At 38.6% G+C, this 26,718-nt stretch overlaps 1 protein-coding gene across 1 annotated transcript; it reads left to right on the forward strand.

Moving 5' to 3' along the window:
* Positions 1-6,270: 6,270 nt before the first annotated feature.
* Positions 6,271-26,718, forward strand: LOC110053668 (uncharacterized). The gene is made up of 13 exons (XM_020759928.2): positions 6,271-7,131; positions 7,245-7,420; positions 8,887-9,107; positions 9,986-10,143; positions 10,748-10,836; positions 13,018-13,258; positions 17,204-17,629; positions 18,797-18,880; positions 19,597-20,034; positions 20,878-21,069; positions 22,331-23,896; positions 24,208-24,329; positions 24,570-26,718. Exons 1-13 carry the CDS (start codon positions 6,805-6,807, stop codon positions 25,498-25,500), a joined length of 4,971 nt encoding a protein of 1,656 aa, XP_020615587.1. The 5' UTR covers positions 6,271-6,804; the 3' UTR covers positions 25,501-26,718.

A 26,718-nucleotide genomic window follows, 5' to 3' on the forward strand; every position in this document is an offset into this window, starting at 1 on the left:
AGGCTTTATTTTCAAGTGGAAACAAAGGCAAGGCATTTCAAAGTTTCATTTTCATTTCGGTTTGAAATGTGTCCGTAGTTAGGTTGCTGAGAACAGTTCCCATCACAAGGAACTTTACTGCCAATCGTTATCAGATTATGCTACAGTAACTGCATCACACATCTCCCCAGTCATCGGTATACAAGCTGTGCATATCTTTTTTCAATATTAAAGGTTACCATAGCAACGGTACAAACTGTAAAAAATGCCCTTAAAAGTTAATTATTTAACAGACTGTGCTGTTGCTGTGGTAACCTTTTGTGTCATGAAGATGACCACAACTTGTTCACCAATGATTGGGCAATCACGTGATAATAATATTGTAACATCTGTTTAGGAGGATTGATATTGTCCTGTCAAAGTATAACTCCCGAAATCTGTTGCTAGCCAAATTAAGCTGACCATAAAATGTTGATCACATGATAACAAATTGAACTTTTTGACAAATCTGTCAGCTTTGACGACGATGCTTACGAAGCTTGGTAACGCTATGGTTAGAATCCACGCCAACCTCGTCCCCAGGGTCTTCTTCGCGCTTGACCGCGCTTGAAAATGGATAAAGTCCAGTCTGTGAACTCTCTAGAATAGATCTTGTAAGATAAATAAATATTCGTGAAAAATCCTTCAAGTGGAGCACCAAGGCGCCGATATTGACCCACAAACGATGTTCTTCCATACGCGTTGTTAAAACAGATTACTATTTATTATTTATTTATTATTTATTTATCACTATTTTTGAGATACTGTCACGACATGGTGGCTGCTTAACATCACATTCATGAGGTTAGCAACTTGACGTAATTTCTTTCCTGTCAGTTAAACTACTGTATGCCTCAACCGTGTGGACATCCTGCTCTGTAGAAAACATTCAGAAAGTGTTCAGGCTACAGAAACGCGCAGCCCTTCTGATACTGGGTGCTGACACAAAAGGGAACAGTGTGAAAAAATTAGGCTGGGTTCCCTTTTACCATGACGTGAAAATAAATAAGTCAATGTTGGTATGTAAACGGATTTTAAGGGAGTGCCCATCTCATCTTTCCCAGATGCTTGTTAGAAATGTAGACGTGAACAGAAGAACGAGCAGGCATGGTCAATTAAACCTTGTCTGCCCCCGGTTCAAATGGGAGACTGAGGGTAGAAGGTCTTTCACAGCATCGACTAGCCGCCTCTGGAAAATGATGCCTGCCCATATTAAAAACCAACCTAATCTTTCAAGCTTCAAAAAAAAAAAACATTTTTAAACATTTTATGGACAGTTATAAGGAATTGGACCATTTCATCTAAATTTTTAATTTTCTTGTTTTAATTGTTACACTTGATCCAATGCTTTGCTTTTTAATATTTTAGTGTGTCTCATATCTTAGTTCTCTATATTATCGTCACATATTTGAGACTCTTTCTACATTTTTAAATCTCAACACGTCATCTTTTTAATTGTAAATATTTACATTAAAGCCACTGGTTTTTCAGTGGTTACTGTTGTGTGCTACCCTCAATAAATAAGGTTGTTTATCATTACTATTATTACTAATTATTATTATTATTAATTATTATTATTATTATTAATTATTATCATTATTAGAGCAGCTTACGACGAAAATACTGAAGCAAAATTCCAACAGACGTGAAAGTATTGAGTTGTGGACCAAAAGCATCAAACATTTCGGGAATTTCGGACGCCATTTTCCCGCGCTACATCGGCAAAAATCCTCGCAGCATGTACGCGCGTGTGCCGCACGGGATGGCGCAATTTGTTCTAAAAATAGAAAAATTGTCCCATATCATGGGGACAGCCCCAATACTAGGAATGGGGCGCGCTTACGGTCTCCGTCCCCGATTATGCCTCCTGTTATTATTATCATTATCATTATCATTATAGTGGCGTCCTTAAAACAAGGACTAGAGTGTAACATCATTCTCATATAGGATGCCTACGTGATCAATTATCTATCGTCCATTCGTAAAAGTTTGTTTAAGATCTTCTCTGGAACTTGCACGCTGGACTGTGCCTTCTCCGCATTAACGCGGTATGGTACCCTCAATATGGACCAAAAAGTTTGTTTAAATATGGTGAAGAAAGATCAACTGTGTGCTATTGCACTCAAGAAGAGAAATTAAATTTCTAGAGTTTTACTCAAAATGGTTGCTATGGAGACCAGCCACAGCCTTTTGAAGTAGTGTTTTATAGTATTGACGCCAACACTTCCTACTCTTTTACAAAACGAGAATTGACTGTCAAATAAACATATCATGTAAGTTTCTGTTTTGTTCTGTGATATGAATCTAAGTTTTGACAGTTAACTCATTTTCAGTGCCTTCTACAGCTTTATTTGGAAATAACCTTATTTTTTACCACACCCAGTGGACAAATCATCTCATGTCACGTGACAGACCTTAAAATGTTACGATTTTTTTGGTTTATATCATCACGACACTATTGGTCTTTGATGAGCCCAAGTTTCAGAAATTCTACTTAAAACCTTGCAAAGTAGAAATGTTGGCGCGAAGTCAGTCGGTACAAAAGTAAACTTTTGAGAAAAATGCACTTTAAGTTTCTTACACGAAGTATTAAGCGTTTAACGAGCCGCAAATAGTGGGGGGGGGGTGCAGATTGGATCTCGGGGGAGGGGGTGCAATGGTTGTTCTATTTTGTAAAAAGTTACCGCAGTTGTGGGAAATATTCCTTGTCATAAGGGAAATGAATGAGCCTGTGATGGCAATTTGAGGCAAAGCTTTTCACAAATAATTATACCAATCGAATTTTGCATATCTTAACAGTTTTTTCTAAATAGTTTCGTTCATATGAGTTAAAAATAATCTATATGTTTGGTCACGTTCTTATAGTAAACAGTCGTTGCTATGGCCGTTGCAACGTGAAAAAACTTATACCACTGTGTACTTTCCTTAAATTTCACACTCATCTGGAAGGAAATTCTGCAAGATCGTTTCAAAATGTTTTTGACAAGTCCTCAAGGGTCTTAAGTCTTGTATTTCCAAGAAATTGAATTTTTCATGAACATCGCCATATTTTAGGGTACCATACCTCCTTAATTCCAGGTCGTAACAGGGTCGTAAAGCCGAGGGTAAAATTCAGTTGGCCAACGGAATTTTACCCTCGGGGATGGCACGGTGCAGTGAGGTGTGTGGGTTATTTAACCGCGGGTTACTGCGAGAGCCCAGTTAAAATCTCATAGTACTCTTTGTTGATTGGCTTCGCTTGATGGACTTTTAGTTCTCTGTAAATGAGTTCCTTGATTAGGATGGAAAGCGACGTCTTACAGTTGCTTTGTTGCCTTCCCTGTACAGTGAATAGCAACCTCGTCATTTTGCTTAAATTTTCTTTCATTTAACCCGATTTTAAGACTTACCTCAGTTTGGGTGGTGGGTTATATTTCACCCACTGTTTAACCCGAGGTTAACCGTAACCTACTGACTTCAAACAACAGAATTAACACGGGGTCCCTGGGGTTAACTGGTTACCAGTACCCCTATGCACGTGTCCTCAAGCAAAGCATAACGGTACCTGGTGACAGCGGAAAAAAACAACTTAGTTTTCTTTTAGGTTGATTTTCGTTGAAGAGAATATGTTCTATTCTATTTATTTCAGTTAAAATAAGAACCCTAAACTTTTGTTTAAAGAGAAGTCCCATCCGTCCTCACTGCATTCTCTCTGAAAACGCATGAAATAATTTTCGTCCACACAACGTTGGAGAAATTCACTGGAAATTTGAAAACGCAACAATCACCGGTCATTTTGGATTTGCGCTTCAGGAAAACTCAGGCAGGGAAAACAAATGATTATCGTGATGTCAACGTTTACGAAAAGCTCCGTTTTCAAATTGTTTTCCTTCCAAACTAAAACGCAAAGCCGACGTTTTAAAATTCCTCAGCTCCGGTTTGAAGAGCGTTTCCGAAAAGTTCGGTTTTGGTGAGGGATTAGTGTGGAGGGTAGGCTTAACCGCAGCAATAAAGTTCGGTTTTGGTGAGGGATTAGTGTGGAGGGTAGGGTAGGGATTAGTGTGGAGGGTAGGGTAGCAATAAAGCTGCGTTTTCAAATTTCTCAGACGTAGAGTGGACGGGGTCTTAAACCCCGACCACGCTAATGCGTTTTCGAAACGAAAACGCATAAGTTTTGATGCGTTTTCACCTATCGTCCATTATGAAACACCCAAGAATGCTGATGAAATGGGAAGCTTTTGAAAACGGTTTCGAAAGTGGAATCTTTTGAAAACGCATCGCTTTGCATGAAAACGCTCAGTTTTCATTGTGGACAGATGATAAAAACGGCTTTTGGCTTTTGGAAAAGGTGACGAAAAAAGCGTCATATCATTTGTTCTCTTGCTTCCATCAGCGTTTTGGGGCGTTTTACTGTGGACGATAGGCGAAAACTAATCAATAAGTATCCCTTTTCGAATGAAAACGCATCAGTGTGGACAGATTAAAACAAAACGAAAACGCTATTGTGAGCGAAAATATTTTGCTTCGTTTTCGTTGAAACGTAAACAAATACCAGTTTAAAAACGAATTAGTGTGGCCTTAGTTTTGTTTTTAGTTTTATTACAGTTTTATTTAAACCCGAGATTTAAAAGAAAATAACTATCGTTTTTTTGCGAATGACATTTGTCCGGCGGCCACCATACTTGTCGTGTATGACACAATACACACCTGTATAGGAGAATGGCGAAATGTTTTGTCGCAAATATAGGATTGAGCATTAATTTGCTTGCCCATAAGTGTGCATGGGTAATTTATAATGATAATGGACCTGAATGGACGAGTTCAACTCAAATCACGATGTACTATAATTTATACATGCAAACCAGGAAAGTGAACACAAAATTAGGAGTGTTGTCAGACTGGTCCGAGCGTTTTTCGCAGGAGCGCAGATGCTTTTTCTTCAGCTTAGCTTTCGGATAACTGAATTGCATGCAGGTTAGGTAGCGGAGCACCTCATTTATTTCGTTATTGACCTTGATATACCTGCAAAAATATTTGAGAGGGTCCTGGAAAATCGGATGTGTATCGAATATCTTGCAGAAATTGATAAACATCATCCAATCAAACTCTTAAGGCAATTTTAAAGTGTCCAATCATTTCACCATTATTCATTCAATTCACCACTCACCCAAACGCAAGAATCACGAGATCAGAACAGTGTCACAGCTGATCAGGGAAGGCATACGGAAATGTCACGCAATGTACATCAACTGGCTATATTTAAATAGTCGATTACGTACGATGAATTACGCCAGGTACTAGTTTCCGGTTCCACGCAATAGCTCGCACGTGTACATGTACTTTGAAATATCGTGAAAAAAGTTGTTAACGAAATAACTTAAAGTGGTCTACGCAGGGGACACTTTGGATGCAATATTACAAATTTTTGCTTCAAGTATAAATTAACGTAAGACCCTTACAGTTCACGACTATTCCCGAGATCAGATATTTAGAACGGAGACAATGTTTCCCAATCTATAGCTGTATTCAGAATATTTAAGAACAATTATAAAATATAGGCGCGTTTCTGTAACAATGTGTGATTATTGCATATTCTCTGACGACCCTCTCGGACCTGCCAATGCAACATTTTACTTCGGTGACAAAGTAGCCTTAGAAACGACCGTGGCAAATAGAGAAATTAAACCAAACGTATCCGAGTCAAACGAAATAATAGAAAACATCAAATAACACGTGCGTAGCCAATAAGAATGAAAGGGAGGCTCGTAATAACTATATTTGCTACATTTCATATTCCAACGCGACCTTGCGGTTGGCCGCTGACAAGTCACATGTGTGACATATGGCAGGTTTAGGGTAAACACAGTTTTCATCGTGAAACTGCTTTTAGGACTTTTAGGGTTATTCTTCTTATGTTCTTCTGGTTTGGTCTCGAAATTTCTGAAATATTTAACCTAATTTTAAATGGAGACAAAGACTGTATTAAAGGCATTTTCCGCACAAGGCTTTCGCATTTCCCAAACAAATATGAAGCCTGCACAAAAAGCTACTCACAGAGATACTTAGTTATATTGTTCACAGTTTCGTAACAAAGCTAAGAAAACACAAAGGATTTGACGTTGCCCCTCGCCAAGGAATAGTCATGGGACCATATTTACAACCGGTTTTTCCTGTAGTAAACGCGAAGTGCCATGCGCAAATTTGCGTGTCATAGCAACAAACGATGGCTGACCGGTTTGATCGTGTCCTGCGAAAAGAAACTCCTCACGGCCTCCCCCAGAGTAGACACGTTCATGCGCCATTGAATGGCCGTTGAGTCCACTTTTCTTGCTACCGTGTTTACCTGTACTCTTCGGTTTAGTAACCGCCATTTCATGGTTCCTAGTGACTTTTCATAGTGTTTAAGGTGGTTTTCGAAAGCAAAGAATTTGAAGAGTCTGACCCCAGTTCCTTTTCTTGTTCAGAGACTCATCCTAATCGATTAGGAGCTTAGAGAAAATCGAGCGCAAGATTGTGTAGGAAGGCAGGGGATGTGATTTGGCCGTGTTGTTTACAGCAATGGACGGCACTTTCATTCTCTTTGTTGGCCTGACCTAGCGTTTGTTATTACACCAACCTATAAGAAGACAGCCATTTACGTGGTTGAGACGGGAAACAGTGAAACTTTTCCAGGATGTGACTTGTAGTGAGCGGAGCAATGGAATTCTTGAAGTACTCCGTTTATTGTTGTGTTGCGCCAATGTATTGGACTACCTATCCGCTTTGAATGTTTCGTTCTTGATTTCTTCTAACGTTCAATTCAACGTTATGGAGAGTCAAGCGGATGAATCTCCGAAAGAAGAACCCACAAAGCCACAGAAACACGTACAATTTGAGCTTAGTAATGTAACTGAGGATGAATCAAAATTTATTGAACCTTATGTACCTTTGGTCGATGGACCTCAAAAAGTTACAAGCAAAGGAGAAAACCGCGAGAAAACTGTAGGACTAGAGGCAGATGAGAAAGCAGTTGGAGTTAGTCCAGACGGTCGGTTCCTAAAATTTGACATTGAAGTTGGTAGAGGTTCGTTCAAAACAGTTTACAAAGGTTTGGATACAGAAACAGGGGTAGCTGTGGCATGGTGCGAACTTCAGGTTAGCAGCTCTTGAAATTTGCTCATTTCACTATTGCTCTGTAGTTAACTTTTCAAGGAAAAGCTAAGAGTGATCATTACTAACTTAATGTTGTACATTTTTCCTTTTTTAAGGATAAATATTCAAAGGCCGAGCGAGCGAGGTTCAAAGAAGAAGCCGAAATGCTGAAGCAATTACAACACCCGAATATCGTGAAATTCCACGACTCGTGGGAAACAAGAATTGCGAACAAAGATAAGAAAAGGGTTATTTTAGTGACGGAGCTGATGACTTCAGGAACACTGAAGACGTAAGTAGCAAGTTTAGGCTAAAAGATCGGTCGCCATTTTCTTGCCACGAATTCACATGAGTTGTGGATCTAAGATTTGCATGAGAAGGAGGCAGGAAATTTAACGATGTGACGAAACTGTCTTGCCATGTCTGTAAATTTTGAATGAATAGACAAACAAAGGCACGTTGTTTTACTTGTACTGACTCAAAGTTAGTTCAAAATTCTAAAATTCTCTTATTTAAGTGAAAGCTATGTAGTTTGGACCGCTTTAATATTTCCTGACTTTGCGCTCTTCGTTGTTGTTTCCGGGGTTGTTCTATGCGTTTGTCACTGTTTCTTGGAAGGATCTACAGTTCTTTCGATCAGTAGTTGCGTTAGTGAATTTTTAATAGTTTCCTTTGCAGCGAATTTTTCTGAAATATGTTTTTCTAGATTAAGTTTTATTGTTTTCTCTTGTGCCAGAAAAAAAAAACTTAGGTGGCAAGCTTCATGGAGCTATTGAGTCCAGCAGCGAAGAATCGTTGTGTTATCTAACAAATAGGATTCACAACATGCTTCTTTCACTGGCAATTTAAGTCTGATATGTTCATTGCAAGGAATATGTTCTTGTAACCCACTTTAGTCCGTAATTTCATGGTGTTGCGGCTCTTCTCTAGTTTGCGTCATCGTTGTGATTCTTGTTTTATTTTTCCCTTCCACCGAATTGGGTATTTCTTTTAGTGTCAGTGGTACTTACCAAAACACAGCAGGCTTAAGCATTTGTGGCTTCGGAGTTGCTATAAGTTAAATGGTATCTTTGATATTCATTTTATCAGAATAATGCCGTTTTTTATAGGCATTTGCACATGGCAAATCATCACAAGTTACCCTAGACTAATCGTCTATGGCGCAGCATTTCGGTGGTACCTTCGTACCTCAAAAATACAGGGAATAGAATATTGCACAAAGTATATTGATGCAGTTCAATGTTGTTAGAGTGACTAGAAAAAACTTACTATCATTACACTTATTGATGAAAATTTGTATTAGCCGTTTGTTCTTCTCATCTGTTACAAAATCTAGTTTTATTTTGCCTTGCCAAATCATAAGATACTGGAGAAACAGTTGTTGCAGCTCCCACATTTTTTCCTTTTCTGCTTTCTTACAGTTAATTTAATTTCAGTGGGTCAGTCATGAATTTATTCTTCCATGATATGAATATTTGGGACAGGCAGGGATCATGAGGGCAGGGATGTATACCATTTAATGTAATGCTAAAATTATTTGATACAAATATTAAGTTACTGTGAAAGGTTTATATACTTTTTTGATTGTCCTCAAGAAAGCGTCCACATCTATATTTAGAAATACTTAAATATGCATCTGAGTGGACATGCACATTTGTTATTATTTATGTAGAGATACTCATAACTTATGTGTGCACTTCTTGTCTCTGAAATATATAGTTTTCCAATTTTTAATTATTCGCTTCTGGAAATCAACAGATATCTGAAGCGCTTTAAGGGAGTGAAGGAGAAAATCCTAAAAAGTTGGTGTCGGCAGATTCTCAAAGGCTTACTCTTTCTTCATACAAGGACTCCTCCTATCATTCATCGCGACCTCAAGTGCGACAATATTTTTATCAATGGCACAACTGGCCTGGTAAAAATTGGAGATTTGGGGCTTGCAACTCTAAAGAAATCCTCCTTTGCTAAGAGTGTAATAGGTAAGAGACAGCCTTTGCAGATAATATTATCTGGCAACTCCATCCTAATTTTATAGTGGTCACCTACATGTTAGTATATGGGTAGTTACAGACAAATAATTTACTTTCCATGAGGAATGACCACTGCCAAAATAAAATTTACAGTAACTGGAAACCTTGGAAGATTATAGCAGTATAGAGCAGTTTTCAATTGAGTGTTGTAAAACTAAAATCAAACCAATTACTCACCAATTAGACTACCGGTACTCTACTCAGCCTATCTCAAACCATAGTAAAACCAAAACCAAAACCAAAGTAATTGCCTGATTACTTTGACACTCAATTTAAAACTGCTCTAAGTTACATGTTATGTTATAAATATAAGTTATAAGTATAATTTATTTCTTACTGAAGAAGGGTTAAGCCTGAAACACTTGTGATTTTTCATAAGATGACACTTTTTTACATTTTTCTACATTGTCAGTCTTCTATTTATTATTTGCTTTTGAATTTTAATATCCATCTTAAGTATCATGCATCAACCAGGGAGAACAATTTATTTTTTATTGTTCATCCTAAACATTTATAAGTTATATGTGACACATCACAGTCATTAAATCAGTCACTTTCATCAAACCTAGCTGTTGAACACTAGTGCTATTACGAATACCAAATGATGGTACTGAGGGTGTCTGCTATAACATCTAAAACCTATGGGCTGGGAACCACACTTTTTAGCTTGGTTGGTAAAATCCATCTTTGAGAAATTTTCTTTTGGCCTTGATATGTGCACATTATATATTTAGTTTAACTGAAATTGAAATTGCTCTGTGTCAAAGATTTTTAAGCTGGTTAGTTCAGCCATTTTGGTTTGAAACTACCATCTTACATCTGATCAGGTACTCCTGAGTTTATGGCTCCAGAAATGTATGAAGAGCATTATGATGAGTCTGTTGATGTCTATGCTTTTGGGATGTGCATGCTGGAGATGACTACACTGGAGTATCCCTATATGGAGTGTCAAAACCCTGCCCAGATCTATCGCAGAGTTGTCAGTGTAAGTTAATGGTTCTCCCAGTTCCTGAATGAAAGTAACCAAATTTGCCCTAATTAGAAGCCTTTGCTTTGGGTAAAACATTTTATGCATTGCTTATGGAGCATCTTATTTAAAAGAACTTATGAAAAGAGTATGATTTGCCACCAAATATATGAACTTTTTGAAAGACACGGTTCTTAGTGAACTTAATGAATGGAACAACTTCGAGGATGTATATCAGTCTACGTTTTGTTTCCATGCCATTAACTCATTAAGCTAATTAAACAGAAGAAAAACAAAAAGTGCATATGTCCACATACTATTTTCGGGGTTTTCAGCATCCATCCTATAATGTATTTACAGTGGCCTGGCTGACTACCAAGCATGGAAATTTAAAGTCACCACTTACTTAATCCAATCCAGTCTTTTTGGTGACCCCACTGGTCACAACATTGAGCACAGTAGAGGTTAACCCTGTTATGGACTTCCATATTACATTCCATGAAGAGAGAACTTGTGGAAATACTCCTGTTAGATTTATGCTGCTGGAACCTAGATTAGCTTAACCCTGAGCTGCAGACTTCGCTTCCTTAACTTAAGTTAAATGATAATTTGTGATAAACAGGGTATCAAGCCAGAGTGTTTGGATAAAGTTGGTTCAAAGGAAATTAGACAGATCATTGAAGGCTGCACAAAAGCCAAGATTGATGAGAGGTATTTATCAAGGTTTATATCCTGGCTTACATTTATGTCCAAGGTCATATAATTGTCAAGTGGGGTTCTGACTTACATAAGACTTACATAAAGGTGGCTTGGTTTGAGATGTTCACCTTTGCAATTGAATGCCATCAGTGGTTATTCTCCGCCTGAATTCAGAAACAAGTGTTATCCAAGGAACAGTTTTTCGTGAAGAAAATTTGAACTCTGTAAACTGAACTTGATCCTGTGTTGACAAGTAGCATGGCCCATGAATGGGCAGACACTTTATGTCCGAAGTTTGAAACTCGTGTTGATGATCTTTATTGCTACATTTTGTCTGTTAGCCACTCTATCTAGGAAATTCTAGCTGTGAATTGGGTGCGTGCTCATAAGCGCAGCTAAACATTGTGTTTGCGAAGAGTTTTGAAATATTCCGATGTAAACGTTAAGTCTTTAAAAATCGTTGTACTCATAACTCTGCAACAAAATAAGAGTTGCTCTGGTTAAACAAAAAGACTGTGAAGAGAAGCGATTGTCGCCTAAATGTGTGTGTTACTTTGTTTTCATTAATTTCGTGGGAAGTTCATGGAAGTATTTAAAATTCATAATTAGCGGCGCAATTCTGACTATGTTAAGGGCCAACATGTAACAAATCACAAACAAATTCATCATTTTAGCTGTTTTTAGTTGTTAGCTGTTGTGTGGTGTCTTTCAGTTTCTGAGCACTGAAAATAGCTGATGAAAACAAAAGTACATGATCACACACTTTCAGCAGATTTCACATTTTTCAGATTTCAAGCTTTCAGATTTCACATATGACAATGGAACATTTCTATCAAGCCATAAAAAAATAATACTCTGCTCTTCATAAAAATCTAAACCCTGTTACAAACATGAAACAGAGGTTTTCTGTCACGAAAAACTAATCTCTTGGAAGGTTTCACTGATGAAAGTAATTCAAGATCAGAGGCAGATTTTGGTCACATGCTCAGCAACAAGTTCATGTTTTTCAGTAACTCATAGTTTATTTGTTATGCAGAAATGGTATTTAAGCCCTCTATCTTGTTTAACCAATTATCTACTGTTTCTCGTGATTGTGGCGACAAAAACTGCACATAAATCTGCTCATATTGCTAGAAACTCTGAGAGGAAGCGTCTCAAATATTCTGTCGCATACTTCTCAATTTCGGTGTCTGTTTTCAGTTATAACTTTCCTTGAAGGAGTTGAACGGTCTGAGTTTTCACAGATGATTTTGGTTAGTTACACTGGCAGACGGAGAAATGTTTCAATGTGCTTGTCACAAAATACTAAAATGTTCTGCAATACTTCGCCTTGTGACTAAGGAAGCCCAAAGCATTTGAAATCAGCTGGCTTCTAGATTCTAATTAGTGGCCTATCTTTCTGCTCTGTGTTTATTTTGATCTGATATAGTTCTACTGTCAGTTATCAATTCAATGCTGAGTAAGTTTCAAAATTTCACACTACATAGTCGACGGGAAAGAGGTGAAGATCAAAAGCATATTAATTAACAAAAACGTGAACTTGGTATGTTGAGTTGTACAAATTTTGACAGTATGTAAATTCAAGTTGTTTATTTGTTGAAGTACTTATTTTTTCCTTGATGTAGAGGAATATGAGCGAAGATTGAAATCAAGTCACATTTCAAGTGAAGCAAAACTTTCCAATCACATCCATATTCAATTCAGCTCGAAGTGTCCTTTGATTTGTTTTAGAATGTGTACAAAAGAAAACAAATTGGAGGTGACAAAATGAATAACAATTTAGGCGTTTCTATTTATGCTGATGAAAATGCACCAACACATTGCTGAGTTTCAAACATGTTTGATGGTTCGCATATCTCTGAGCTGTACTGTACGGGAAGCATTTGTTTTCTTTCTCACAATGCCTTTTTCTGTAGCCGTTCTATCAATGTCACACAGCTTTAAGTGTGGTACATTCTCCTAAAATTCAGTGTGGCTAATAGTATATTGTTTCTACGTGTTTGAAGAAACAAACATGCGAAGTCAGGCCTGCCATGTCAATATACATTGTACCTTGTAAGGTTTCTGTGTATGCAGCAGCTCTGTACATGTACATCTACCCATAACACCTTTCAGTCCAGCAACATTAACTGAAATAATATCTGTTGGTGACATGTAAATGCACATGGTTGTAAGTTGAGTAATATTTTTCAGATACACTATCAAAGTTATATTGAACCACCCATTCTTTCAAGAAGACTGTGGAGTGAAGGTCAATCTAGTTGAGGCAGAGCCAGGAGTTGACAGTGACACCATAGGGCCTGTTGATACAGTCAAGCTGTTACTTCAACTTGAGGACCCTAAGAAGCGCAAAGATAAACATAAAGAGAATGAGGCAATCCAGTTTGATTTTAACTTGGGCACTGACCAGCCTGAGAAAGTCACGCTAGAACTGGTAAGTAAACCTTGTGAAGCCCAAAAGATTGTAATAATTCATAGTTTTGTTGTACAGCTGAAACAGGTAGGTGTTCACTGTGACATGCATTCCAGGCAAAAGTGGAACTTTGTATTTTATTTTTTGGTATTTAACCCTCTTTCAATCAGCTCTCCACTAAAGTGGAAAAAGAAAACAATTTTCAGTTTGACTGGTATACATGTGTATTCTCCTTTAGTATTATTTTGTCATCACTGACAGTTATTTCAATTCAAAGGTTGTTTTTGCCACTTGAAGATTGCCAAGTGAGTTGACTTTAGAGGTATCAGAAAGCCAAAATGGCTTATTTTTTCAGTGTGTAAATTGCAAAACTACAGCAGACATCTTTCTAAACTAGAATTTAATTTTTAACAAAACTTAACAGTGGAACAGAGAATTAACAGAAGTTGAACAACAGGCTTTGAAAGGAAGGAGGGACTTAATAGTTAGACTCATCCCAAAAGGACTTGAAAGTGGAGTAGAATGTGCTCTGAATGTGCAAAACTTGAAATTTTGCATTGACTCCAGTTAAACAGAGGTACGTGAATGTGAATATGAATATTTGTTCAGCTAGGACTTTCAGTGATGTGTTTTGTCACAATGTTGGTTCTGAGCTGTGATAATAGTTATCAAAAATTTTGACCGTACAGTATTGCTTATCTGTTCAGTGGGTTAAAACAGACGGAAAGCTTGAACGCATAATTAAATAACGTAATGACCTTCAGGGCATTCTAAGGAAGCTATTGTAATGGAAGGCTCAAGCATTAAGCCTAAAGGTATCAGTAACTATCTTTGCAAAGTTTTAAGGCTCTGAAATCTCTAAGATTAGTATCTGTAGATGTTTGAAAGAACAGGGAAAGTGAAGAGCAAACTGTCCTTTACAATTCTTATGGATGGATTTCCATGAAATTATCAGCACCCTGTTACTGAAATGCTAATGGTATTTTGTTTCCTTCATGGGCAGTGGATTATTATTGTTATTTTCCTAATACCAGAAAAGAGTTAAAAAGTAGACATAGAATGTACCGCACAAACATTTTTATTAACTGCGGGCAAGCATGGCTCTTAAATTGGGAAACTTTCACTTTTGCTGTTGAATACTGGCAGAAATAAACATTTTGAGAGCTGTTGTGGATATGATATTACTTTAAAAGACATGTTTGTTCATGCTTGAAAATATTGTCAGCAGTTTGGTGGATTCCAACGGTGGAGAATGTTGGACTCTGGATTTATGCACACTGCTTCTGCCATCCCAAATGAGCCCAGTATAGCGTAGGCTGGCTGTACATCGCTTTACTATGCCTTAAGCCTGTAACAATTATAATATCTTTCTCCATGGCAGAAGATGACCCTTTGTGAAATTGCAGCAACATTTTTCTATTTACGGCAATTCCACAAATACTGCAAAATTTCTTTAGTTCACCTGCAACTTTGTAGTCTGCTCTCCTTTTATCACGGCCACTCCAGACTTGGCAGAGTAGTGATGTCAATGGCTTCTCATTGACCAACCTCCATCAGCTATGATGTTAACTGCTGGTATGTCCTCATCTGTTTCACCTGCAGCCACTCTAAGCTATTTTTCCTCTTTTCCTGCTTAGATCATGTTGACATTGTGGCTTTTTTCCATACAATTCAGATCTGTTGTTTGTTTTTTGAAACAGTTCTTTAGTCTGGTGGTGCAATGTCAAGAACAGAGAGGATCTTGTCCATATTAGTAATATGTCCACCAGTGGAGGCCAATTAAACCCTAGACAGCTGCAAAGTTTATCTTGTATCACACTCAACCTATTAGACCTTCTGATTTGGGTCAAGTTTCCACGTTCCTGAACTGGATAACATCCCTTCCACTCAACTTTGTTTGTCCATGCAAGACTCCCATCACAGGGACAAATTGACTCATGGTCAAGGGTACTTTTGAGCGATTTACCAAGGTGGTATATGTTGAAAATCCTGTTCACTTTTAAATTTGGAAACTGGAAGTGTTTTCTTCTGGTTCACTGAACTAGGCTTGTTAATTTCACTTGAGAACCCTTCACTTTTAGAATTAAATTTTGTTGCACTCATGCGTCTTGGCACTACTTTTTTCACCCTCTGCATTTGGAGTTTTCCAGTCTGGCGATACTTTCCTTTCGGACCTTGTATATGGAATACTCTGGTTTGCATAAATCTAAATGTTTCCATCAGCTCCAGCTTAAAATTCTCATTAGCAAGTAAAGGAAAGGTAATGTATTTTATCACAAGTGAAGATATGAGTTTTTTGGGGTTAGATATCAAAAAGTTCTGCTTTTGTTTTTAACACATAAATATAGGCTTCTGGCATTTACAAAAACAGTTAACCTGGGGATCAATGGCTATTGTATTAATGAAATGCACAACAAGTTTGTGCCAAACAATTTGAATTACTTGGGAGAATATTTTAAGGGCTCTTTGCATGAATATTTCATGTGTTGTTGGTATTTTTGTCGCACTTTGTGCATAGTCTTTACATAAATGGATACTGGTGAGTACATAACCTGTCCAGTCCCCCACCCCACTTATTGATATTATTAGTACATAACCTTATTGGTATTGTTTGTGCAGAGATGTCATGGTTTTTTTTGTATTTCAGTTATGACATAACATAGTTTTTCAGTAAGACAATATAGCAGTGCAGAGTAGCACTGAAATGACCTTTTTTTACTGAAGTGCATAGCATTACTTGTTGTTTCTTGTTTGTAATATGTCAACAAAGCTGAACAGAAAATATGAACCTTACCTAATTAAACTCAGTTAGTTGTCAAGGTGTTGATTTAAGAGAACCACTTAATTTAGAGCAATTCACCAAAATGGAACAAGAAGGTAGTTTTGCACCTACATCTTGAGCAGAGTCACAAAGGCAAAACTGTGATCAGTTGGTACGCATCTGTTTCCTGTACGCTTTCATTCATACCATAGTTGGTTGTAGTCATGGCTTACCAAACAGTCTAGAAAAGGAAGTTTTCCATTGTCTTTGTTTTCTTTGGTAAACTGGATGTGGTCGTTCTGTTCATTAAGGTGTTTGTGAATAGCGCCATTTTTGCCTTTGTGACTCTGCCTAATGCTTAACCTACAGTACAAACTACTTTCAACGACTGATGCTGGAAAGCTAATACAAGTTAACATAGAGCAAACACCTCTTAACAGATGACTTATTCACAACATAGATGAAACTGAAAAATGGACTACTCACAGACCCACTTAATTTGACTAACAATAGACGGATCAAAACTTACCAGAACCCACCAATGACTGCTGATGAAATTTACACGAGTCTTACAGCCAATACCATCATGGCTAAACTGACCAATCACTTTCAACTGACCACACTTACAACACCATCGATTGACAAACACTATTCACTTGACTCTGAAGATGACTTCCGCTCAGAACTACCCTCACCTGGACGATCACACAAGACCAACTACTGATACTCCTGGGTTCAAACCATTTACTATGTATCAATCTCAGCTAATCAGTATTTTGTGTCCAAAATTTGGATGCACCAATTCAAAATTCAAAGTGGTGCAGGTAGGCTCTTCCCCTTTTCTCTCCTTTCAGTTGCCATGCAAAGAGCCTTCTTGCAGGCTAGTCAGGCCCTACAGAGGGGATTTTGACCACAAATTCTTCTTAAAAGTCAAATGCCCCACATATGCCTGGGGTACCCAGCTTGGGCTTAACATTGACATTTCCATAAACACTAAATACTAGTAGGTATCCTGGCTATTGTAGAGAGGTGGCAGTTAATAATGTTTCAACTGTCATTTTTATTGGATGGCTGTCTTGAGTGGCTTTCTCGCTTTTATTTAGTTCATTGAGTACGTAAATGTACAAAATTTGTGGTTCATATGTAAATCAGAACTTGCGGTATGTACTTTTATATTTGTATATTAAAATGATGTGCTTTGCCAGGTTCGACAAGGGTTTATTTATGATGAGGACCAAAAGGCAGTTACAAAGTCAATCAGGGACCGCATTGCTCAAGTAATGCTGAACCGGCGTAATGCCAAACGTGAAGCCTCTGGTGAGGACAAAAAAGAAAAGGAGAAGCAGGATATTGATGAGCAGGTCACTAAAACAGAAGGAGAGGACAGTGATAAAGAACAGCAGTCAGCTGAATTAGATAAGGAGAAAGATGACCAGGAAGAGATGGAGTACAGTGAAGAGCCTGAATCATCAACTGCAATTGCAATAAACATCCAGAACAGTTTCAGTGGTGGAAGGCGCATTATTGATCCTCTGATGCAAAGGTTGGAGGGAATTGCAGAATATGGAGGCAGTCCACATGCCACAATTGATGAGAGTACAGTTCCAGCTCCCCAGGATACTGCTGAAAAGGTTTGGGTTGTTTGAATTTCCTGAATTACCTAAATTATTATTAAGAGTTTCCTGCATTGATCAGGTAAGAGTTTCCTGTGTTGAGTGATTTTAATCTGATACCCAGATTGTTTCTTAATCAGTCTTTGGAAGGAACTAGGACTCATGTTGATGTGACATATAGTAACAAACTGTCGATTGCCGATAAATATGTTTTAAACTAACTTGCTTTCAGAAGTTGCAAAATGCAAACCCTGAGTTGAATGCATTTCTGAAAGGCTTTCAGTCTATTTTAGTGGAGCTCCTGCGTGCCAGGGGGGAGTAGAAATACTCCTAGTCGCTTCATGCTACAGAAACCGGGATAAGCTCCGGCCTGATGGGCCACTTGGCTCGCATGCAGACTTTACCTTTTACCTGCGTGCCACAGGTGCATGAGCAGAGCTCCATTGCTTAGCAAGATTTGGTAACCCATTGATGAAAAAAGTTTGGTTGCCACGTGATTGTCTGTTCGTACATATGTATGTACATCTGTCTGTACATCCGTTCGCACCCTTCATGTAAATCAATGTGAAATGACGCTTCGCAACAACCTAGTTCCCAAGGCTTTTCCCTTAGAAATTAGAAGGGGTGGGTTTACAGCATACATTTTTGATATTGGGCATCCATGTTATGTTCAGTTGACAGCTGTCAAAACAAGATATCCACTGACCATTATCTCATGATAATATTGCAGGTTCATGGTTAGAGCTCATCGGGGTTACATGTTTTTTTTTAAGTTGACCAATGCTCAGGTACAGGTTTTTGATTGGATCGCAGGTTCAAGCCAGGTTAACTTATTGTAATCAGGAGCTCTGCTTTTAGGCTTGGCTAAATCTATATATTAGACCTTTCCTGGGTGCCTGGCTGATTGTGTTGCTGAAAATAAATAACATTGTCAAAGGCCAAACCCTAATCAAAGGGGCTGCTCTTCTTTTGACAAAGGCATTTATGTTAATGAATGAATGAATGAATGAATGACTTTATTAACAAAACTAATTGGGGACACTATTTACACAATAAAATTGATTACTTTTAGTAGTAACTAATAACTTTGTGCTTATTTTACAAACCCTTTCACTCATTGACAGGCAATAGTTCAATACTATGTTAGCAAAATTGTAACATAAACTGCTTCTTGTTCCTTAACAGAAAGTAGACAGTGTAGTAGAGGAAAAGCATCAAGACATGCTACCTGGAACAGAGCCTAGTACAAACATTACAGTATCTCCACAGGTATGTACTCAGAAGTGTCTTTGCTTGTTTTACTTTAGCAATACATGAAAGTATTTGATTCAAGTGAGAGCATATGTTTATTAAGTAGACCTTATTTTGTGAACAAAATAGTACTCAATGGAGAATATTTGCTGATGAATTTCTGGAATGGCATATTTTGAGATGACTGACCAATGACAAAATCAGTGAGCAGAAGTGCTCATGGAATGTTAAGACCATCTAAATTTAGTCCTGAAATGCTGCTGAAATTTTCTTTAATTGATCTCTCTGAAGAAAATACTACAAACCGGAATTTTTGGCTAGATCCCAGTACCTAGTCAGTTGCCGATCGTGTGAACAGCTGAAAAGGATTCACTGATTCTGTAAACATTGTAAAGTGAGCAGAGCATAACTTTATGACCAAAATTTTCTGACTCTCAGAAGTAATGAAATTTCATGAGGCCCAATCTGAAATGATACATCGCCCGGTATTGATGTAATATGAATATTCTTGTCAACAAGTTTTAAATTGTTTACCTTGCATTGTACGTGCCATTTTTCTCAAAACAGTTCTGATGGATAAGCCTGTTTATGGTAACTTTTTTCCTTCCGTAAGTAACGACATCTCCCTGCAAGTAACGACAGGAAAAGGCTGCCAAATCAAAAGTAATGTTGGTAGTTACTTTTCTGAACTTTACACCACTTACATGTGTGATTTAAATTTGCACCCTTTTTAGGAGGTAGAACCTTTGCCTTCATCAGCTCTCACTACCCCTACTGAAACAACATTCAGCACTGCTATCACTGAAACTGCCTCTGTATCCTCGGGTTATGTCTCGAATGCTTCATCCTTGTCATCAGTCTCTTCTGTAGTACCGTCAATAAACGAGGTTACATCCTTGGGATCTGCTGGATCCCCCACTTGTGGAAGCCAGAGCTCTACAACTAATGTCACCTTGGTACCTGCCCCAACAGCATCCTCAGAGAAAAAGGACGGCAAAGGAGCTGTTAAAACAGGAAAGAAGGAGCGACTACCCAGAATTCAGTTGAAAAGGATCGAGGGTTCTCCAGAGGGACCAGTGGTTGAGTGTAGTTTTGACACCTACAAGAATAACAGGATAACGTTTAAATTTGGCATTGATGATGATGAGCCAGATGAAGTTTCTGCAAACATGGTAAGTCACTTGATTAAGATTCACAAAGAGTGAATTGAATATGACTGAAGGATTTACTATAGGATTATGGGATTATATTATTGGTCATGCTACAGTTTCCAGCACTTTTCCAACAGCTATACTTTGACGGATGAACACTACCACTGTTTATCATTAAAGGCTAAAGATTAACGACTGTCTGGCACTGACTACCACTGTTTATTATTATTATTATCAAGTGATACTACAATATTGGTGTCACATATATACACATAAACGACAGGTAAAATGTGAATGACATTGTCGAAGACTGTAGTTCAGGCAGTTGAAAGCTTGTAATTTTTAATCCTTTCAGCCAGAGATCGTTTTAATTTTCTACCCAAATATTGTAAGATATGCATTTCAATGACAAGAAGCTGCAAGACATTTTGTGAATCATCCAGCCAGAAGCATTTCCAATATTGGAATGACAGCTCTCCAAATACATCTGATGGCAAAGCCGTGTTTGTTGCCAGACAGTCATTAATCTTTAGCCTTTCATCAAATGCTTTTCTTGTTTTGTATAGTTAATCATGTCTAACTAGAGGATTTACCCTACTAGCACTACTACTAGCAATTATTTGAAAATATTCTCCCAAAAATGCACGAGCCTTTTAGGTGAGTGCAATCTGAAAGATTTTTCAAGTATCTCGAGTACTGTAAATCCTTAATTGCTGGAGCTATCATACGATTACTAACTTGTTGCTTGTATGACTAAAAAAAATTATGAATGTGCATGTGTTCATGCGCATTGCAAGTTAATTTTTATTTGCCCAGCAGTGATTGAGCTTCTTGTTTACTTACATTTTTTTTACTTACTAATAGATGGAAGCAGGCCATTTGCAAGAGTGTAACAAACCGCTGTTTGAAGATCAGCTTCGTCGAATAATAGCTGAAGCCAAGGAAAGAGTACTTAAGGCCAAAAGCCATCCTGGAGCGGAGAGCACAGGTGAAAGAGCAGTGCTGGAAACCCAGATCTCATCAGAAAGCCTTAGTGTAGGGGCCTCATCACAACAGGTAATGTGTACGGGTTTTTTATTGGCTTGATTGTCATAGGCTAAAGTTCAGTGGAATACCAATTTTTTCGAACCTCTAAGGGAAACGAAAATTTGTTCGCAAAATCGAAGAGTTCGAGAAATCGGAGGTAAACTTGCAGTGTTTGACTGAGAAGAGATAACAACTTTTGGTTCAAGTTATGGTGTGTTTCGAAAACGTGAGAGTTTGCGAAATTGTGATTCCACTGTATATACCTTTAGAGGTGTCTCCAGTCCTAAACATTTAACACCCTATGTTTCCTTCAATATTTACTTGATTTCCATAGAGTTTTGTTTTACCTTGTTTTTGGCAATGGCAGTTGTAAGCTATTTTTGGGCCTTGAATGAAAATACACACATAAAACGCTTCAAACTGCTAAGATTATGTCTTGTCAACTTCTGTCCCTTCATATTCTGTAAGGGGTAAAGGCCCAGCTGACTATTAAGGGAACTGCAGGGGGCGAGGACCTGTGTGACTATTGTATCGGTGCTGTAAATTGCACCCTGCACTATCTGAGATTGTCTCACTAGTTTGCCTATAGGACAGTCCATACCCCAGGAGAACAGATGTGGCCTTCAATGAGGTCCAAAAGATACTAATGAATTTTGTCCTGATCGATTGTTAAACACTAGTTCTTCATGTCAACACAAGGGGATTTAAACCCATGACTTGTGCGATACGAGTGCAGTAACTGAACTATGAAGCGGACTGGGAGCTGGTTACTTTGCGAATTCATAATTTACCCGTAAATGGTTAAGAATGCAAGTGAATATGCGAAAGATCATAGATTTGAACTGCGGAGAAAAATATAACGACATGAATGATCGTGTATTTTTCGTGTAAGAAAAGGGACATCAAATCAACCAATGTTGGTATTGGTCCGTTTTCTTTCAAGTGGCACGGTTCCAGAGGTCACTTTGAAAATCAGCACTGACTCAGAGTCCTTTTAATGATCAATTCGCAAATTGTACTCAGTGAATGATCTTAAATAGCGGTATACACTTTTCCCATGTCTGCTTTTTTAGTGAACATAGTCAACATACCCGGGATAGCATCTGATAAAAGAGAACGATTCTAGCCTGCAGTGACGAGTACACTTTGCCATAGATTGTTATCATTGATGACCTTCTATCTATACCCAAATTACTGAGCAGGTGTTACGGATAATGCTTAAAACAACGTGTAAAACGTTTAATGTTTACTGTTTGAACTAAATACTCAGGACTTTCTTTTGATTTTCTAGTCACTGGAGAGCCCTCATCCAAGAGAGATCCCTTTCTTTATGGATAGTCCTGCAGCTTCCAGCAAAGTGGAGGTAGCCTCACCTCAACCCGAAAATGAACTCCCTGTTTCCGAAATATCACAGCCGGATGAAAAGCAGTCAACCTTGACGGTATCTGAACAAAAGGTCGAATCTCCTGAGCAGCCTCCTGATGTAGTATCTCTGGCACAACAGGCATCATTGCCAGCAAAGGCAGAAGAAAAAGCCAAACAGCCAGTTGTGTTGAATCCTGTGCCTCACCAGCAAGTTCAGCAACCTCAAGAAAACAAGCCCGTTTCTACTGCAGAAGGGAACACAAATATGGGTAAAGATTCTGCGAGTGTTGAGGCCGAACTAAAAACTGGTCAGGATCTTGTCCAAGAGATGGGTTTAATGGAGCCACTACCACTGACGCCAAAACCAGTATCTGAAGAAACAAGTTCACAAACTGCTGCTAATTCAGCCACTCAGAGTGACAGAATTGAGACAGCACACTCGCCTGTTAGCATGTTGCAGTCTGTAATACCTCCTCCAGGAGCCACTAAAAAACGCTTTACTGTTAGGAAAGTTGACGATCCTGTTTTAAACGTTGTGCCATCATCAGAAAGCAAATTAGAGAACAATGAACCTGAACCACCGTCATTCGTGAACACAAGTAGCAATACAGACCAAAACTCTGAATGTGAACACATTCCAAGAAAACCTGAATCAGAATCTCAGCAGGAACTATCTGATGACGCGGCGGTATTGCATGCTCATTTGGAAAGAGAAGAACAATTATGTCTCACGCAGCAGGTGGCTGGTGATACTAGCAGTTCGAAACAAAATTGTCATGCCGACAAATCAGACATTGGGCAATCGTCATCTGCTTTGCACGAAGGTGAACAATGGGAAAAAACTTCAAAAGCGGATGTTAATTGCCTACAAATCATACGTACATCGAGCACTTATAGACCACCAACTCCAACATATGCTTTTCGTCCTGTTGACAATTCCAGTTCGGAGGATCAAGCTTTACCGCGGAACACTGTAAAATTTGAATCTCAGATATCAGGAGAGGAACTTAATCCAGGCAAGCCTAAAGTTGAATCTGTTTTATCATCAGACGATGAGCTGCCAGTGAGTGCTCCCGCTGAGAAGGAAGGAGTATCATCCTTTGTGAATGAATTTGTTCAGGGAAGATTCATTGTATCTGCGTCTTCTGACAGGCCTGACACACCGTCTTCCGAGAGTTCAGACCAAGCTAAACATCCGTTACAACCTGTGGAAATAACCCTTCATGATGTAACAACTGCTGCTGGTATGGGATCGAATTCATCATTGACACCCAGCTCGTCAATGGAAAGCCTAAACTCCGTTGGCTCTCAGCCAGGTTTGCAGTATGTACATGCGTTTTCCAGCTCACCTCAGACCATTCTCCCCGAGGGACAAAGTTCAAATAATCTAGTTACAGGGTCTAATAAAGATCAAGTAAGAAAGAACAGTGGGCCAAATGATTTGCTCAATGATATTAGTAGACAGTCACTTGGAAAGCAGGAAGGAGATCAGGTATGAATGCTGTTTTTGTTGTACCTAACCCCTCCGTGCTATCGCTAACAGCATGGCTGCCTTAATCCCCCGGCGAGCTGCATATTTTGTGAACTTTCTATTCCTGCAATCCGACATCCTGAACTGGAGTTCAGCACTACGCTTCCTGAAGCCAGAGATGCAACTTTTTCTGGGGGGCTTCGGAAAAAAGATACATTTATATATTATTTAAAAAAAAAAAAAGAAAGATAAGAAAGGGTTTGCACTTGTGAAATATGAGGCGTGTTTTATACCTGACAGAAGTTAATATTTTCTGTTTCAATTCTCAACAGAAGAAACTAGTTCAGAAAACAAAATCCTTGCAGCAGTCCCAAACAGGCTTCGAACAGATACTGCAGATCTCATTGGATTTATCTTCTGAAGAAGAGGATGAATTGAAGAAACTCCGTGCAAGGTACGGAAGTATCTGTTTAAAAAGACTAAATATAATGGGGTCATTAATACGGCAGAATGCTAAAGATGCCGACCCGCCAAGTTTACACATTTGACATCTACAATGTATGCCCGCGATCTAACTTAAAACTCTTAGCAGTATTCAAAAGTCATCTTAACCAATTTATTTCGACAAGTGGGGAGCACACTTGATCTTAGTATTTTACCTCCTGACTCAATTGTCTTTTTTTTCTTTTGACAGACAACGTAAAGAAAAAGATGAGCTGGAGAAAAAGCACGAAAAGGAATTGTCAACATTCAAGAAGAAAGTTGAAAACAGGAAACTGCGTCAACACAACCAACGGTCACAACAACAGCAACAACAATTAAAAGATGCGTTTCAGGCTCAGATGAAGAAAGAAAAGTTGAAGGAACAACAGCAGGGTATGGTACAACGACACAAGAGCAGCATTGAAGAGCCGGTAGTAGAGCCCACAGACCATTCTAAGATCAATGGATACAGCCCTGAAACGTTGTCAACCAACTTGAGCGTTTCTAAAAAGTCTTTCTCTGGAATCGATAAAGAAATCGAACAGTTAGCTCAATTTGAAAGCAAGACGAAGAAGAAGCCCCCGTCATCTGCAGTACCAGGACAAGTGTCGGCTGGAAAAATGGAGCCAAAGTTAAGTCTTAATCAGATTAAGGTGAACCAGCTTCAACGGGAACGTGTGGTACCTACTGAAGTGCCTCCAGGACAAACTGTTACAACCCCTGGGCCCACAAGAAGTGGGTCCCAGGTGGCGTCTCAAACAACGGTCTCCCAGCAACCTCTAGGCTCTTTTTCTGGACCAAGAAATACCAGTTATTCTAATTTACAGGGGCCCCAGGGTGTCCAGGTGCCTGCGACTAGTTATAGCGGTGCAGTCGTCAATGGACCATGGCCCAGTGGCCCTGATAACGTACAATGGGCTCCAAGCATGGAAGATCCTCAGTGGCATCCTGTTGCAGAGCCCCAGCCGCCATGGCCGGCGGGGACGGAGGGCACTGCCTGGCCAGTAACAGTTAATTCTGGGTCAAACTCTAGTGGACAGTATGTTGTGAGAATGTCACAGCCGTTTGTTCCTGCTGCAAATGTGGCAGGTCAGCCTTATGTGGTGCAAACTGTGCCACATCAGCAAATGCCCCATCGGTAGTATTTGGGTATTTCAGATTATTTTGTTCGTGTTGAATTAAGATGAAAAAAAGCAAGAAGTGCTCTTGAATTTTATATTAAGAGAGAAATTGATTACAAGCCCATGCCACCATGGTTTTGCATGCTTTTACCGTACGGTAAAGAAATAATACGACCCACTGGGCTAACTCGGAAAGAAACGGGCAAATAAAACATGGCTTGTAAGCCTTAAGCCGATCGGCATGCAAAACTAGGCAGTAAATCAAGAGTGCTTCATATTCGCACACAACTAGACAATTGAAAAGGAAATGTAATTTATATGTTGCACAAACTTGTAATGTACTGAAGCTTGGTATATTTTTGTTAGTTCTCAAGGCATCAGAGGGCCTACCCACTGGGGTCGGCAATAGCCATATTATTTTTACTTTACCTATACAGAAATAAGATGACATTAGAATTAAAAAAAAAAAAAATACTGGATAAAGCATATTTGTAAGCATTGGTACATTGATTGTGGAGCGGATGTATCATTTGAAAGAACATTTTGCAAAGAATATTTTGAAGTAATTTCGGTTTTTTTTTGTTCTTTAAAGAATTTGTATTGAAGCGTTGTGTACTAATTCTGTGTTTGAGGTGACTTGGCGAATGTTTTTCCTTTATCAAGTATACTGACAAAATGGTATCTGTCTTTGCAGTTACTTCTGAACATAAACTTAGCCATGTGAGCTCAGCAATAGGAAAAGTAACGGAAAGCAGTTTTGTTTTATGCCCGCAGTTCTTCCTTAGAAAGGGCACTTTTGAAAACCCTAACGGACCCCGTTATGCAGAAGTTCTTAAATGAATATATCCAACCTATCTTATAGCCAAGCAATATCTAGAACATGAACATTTCTATTGTACTACCAGAAGGCTTTGTATAATTGCTGTGGCAACTGTTTCTGTAGGCTTCAGTGATGCACTGTATCACGAAAAAAGGAAAAGTAAAATGCTACATTGTAATTATCAGTAGCCCCCTTGAAAACTTAAGTTTCTAGATTGGAGGAAAAGAGGTGTTCATTACATTTGCTGATATAGCGAAGGCCTTGAAATCATTGTACGTGTGCTTTAGGTAGAGAATAAGTCGTTCATATGTTCACTCTGGGTTCTTTTTGGCGCATACCAGAATTTTGTAGTCTTTCCAGGGACGATTTTGACTCGGCTTCGTCTTTCATTTGAATAAAATTGAATCATTCTTCCATAA

The sequence above is a fragment of the Orbicella faveolata genome, unplaced genomic scaffold (genome assembly GCF_042242905.1).
Source record: "Orbicella faveolata isolate gen_17 unplaced genomic scaffold, um_ofav_v1 contig_4, whole genome shotgun sequence".
Classification (NCBI taxonomy): Eukaryota; Metazoa; Cnidaria; class Anthozoa; order Scleractinia; family Merulinidae; genus Orbicella; species Orbicella faveolata.

Excerpts from the sequence above, each read along its gene's own strand:
- LOC110053668 (XM_020759928.2), top strand. The coding sequence starts at position 6,805 with ATGGAGAGTCAAGCGGATGAATCTCCGAAAGAAGAACCCACAAAGCCA. Across the intron at positions 21,070-22,330 it reads TAGGGGCCTCATCACAACAG|TCACTGGAGAGCCCTCATCC; the intron begins GTAATGTGTACG and ends TTGATTTTCTAG. Across the intron at positions 24,330-24,569 it reads TTGAAGAAACTCCGTGCAAG|ACAACGTAAAGAAAAAGATG; the intron begins GTACGGAAGTAT and ends TTCTTTTGACAG.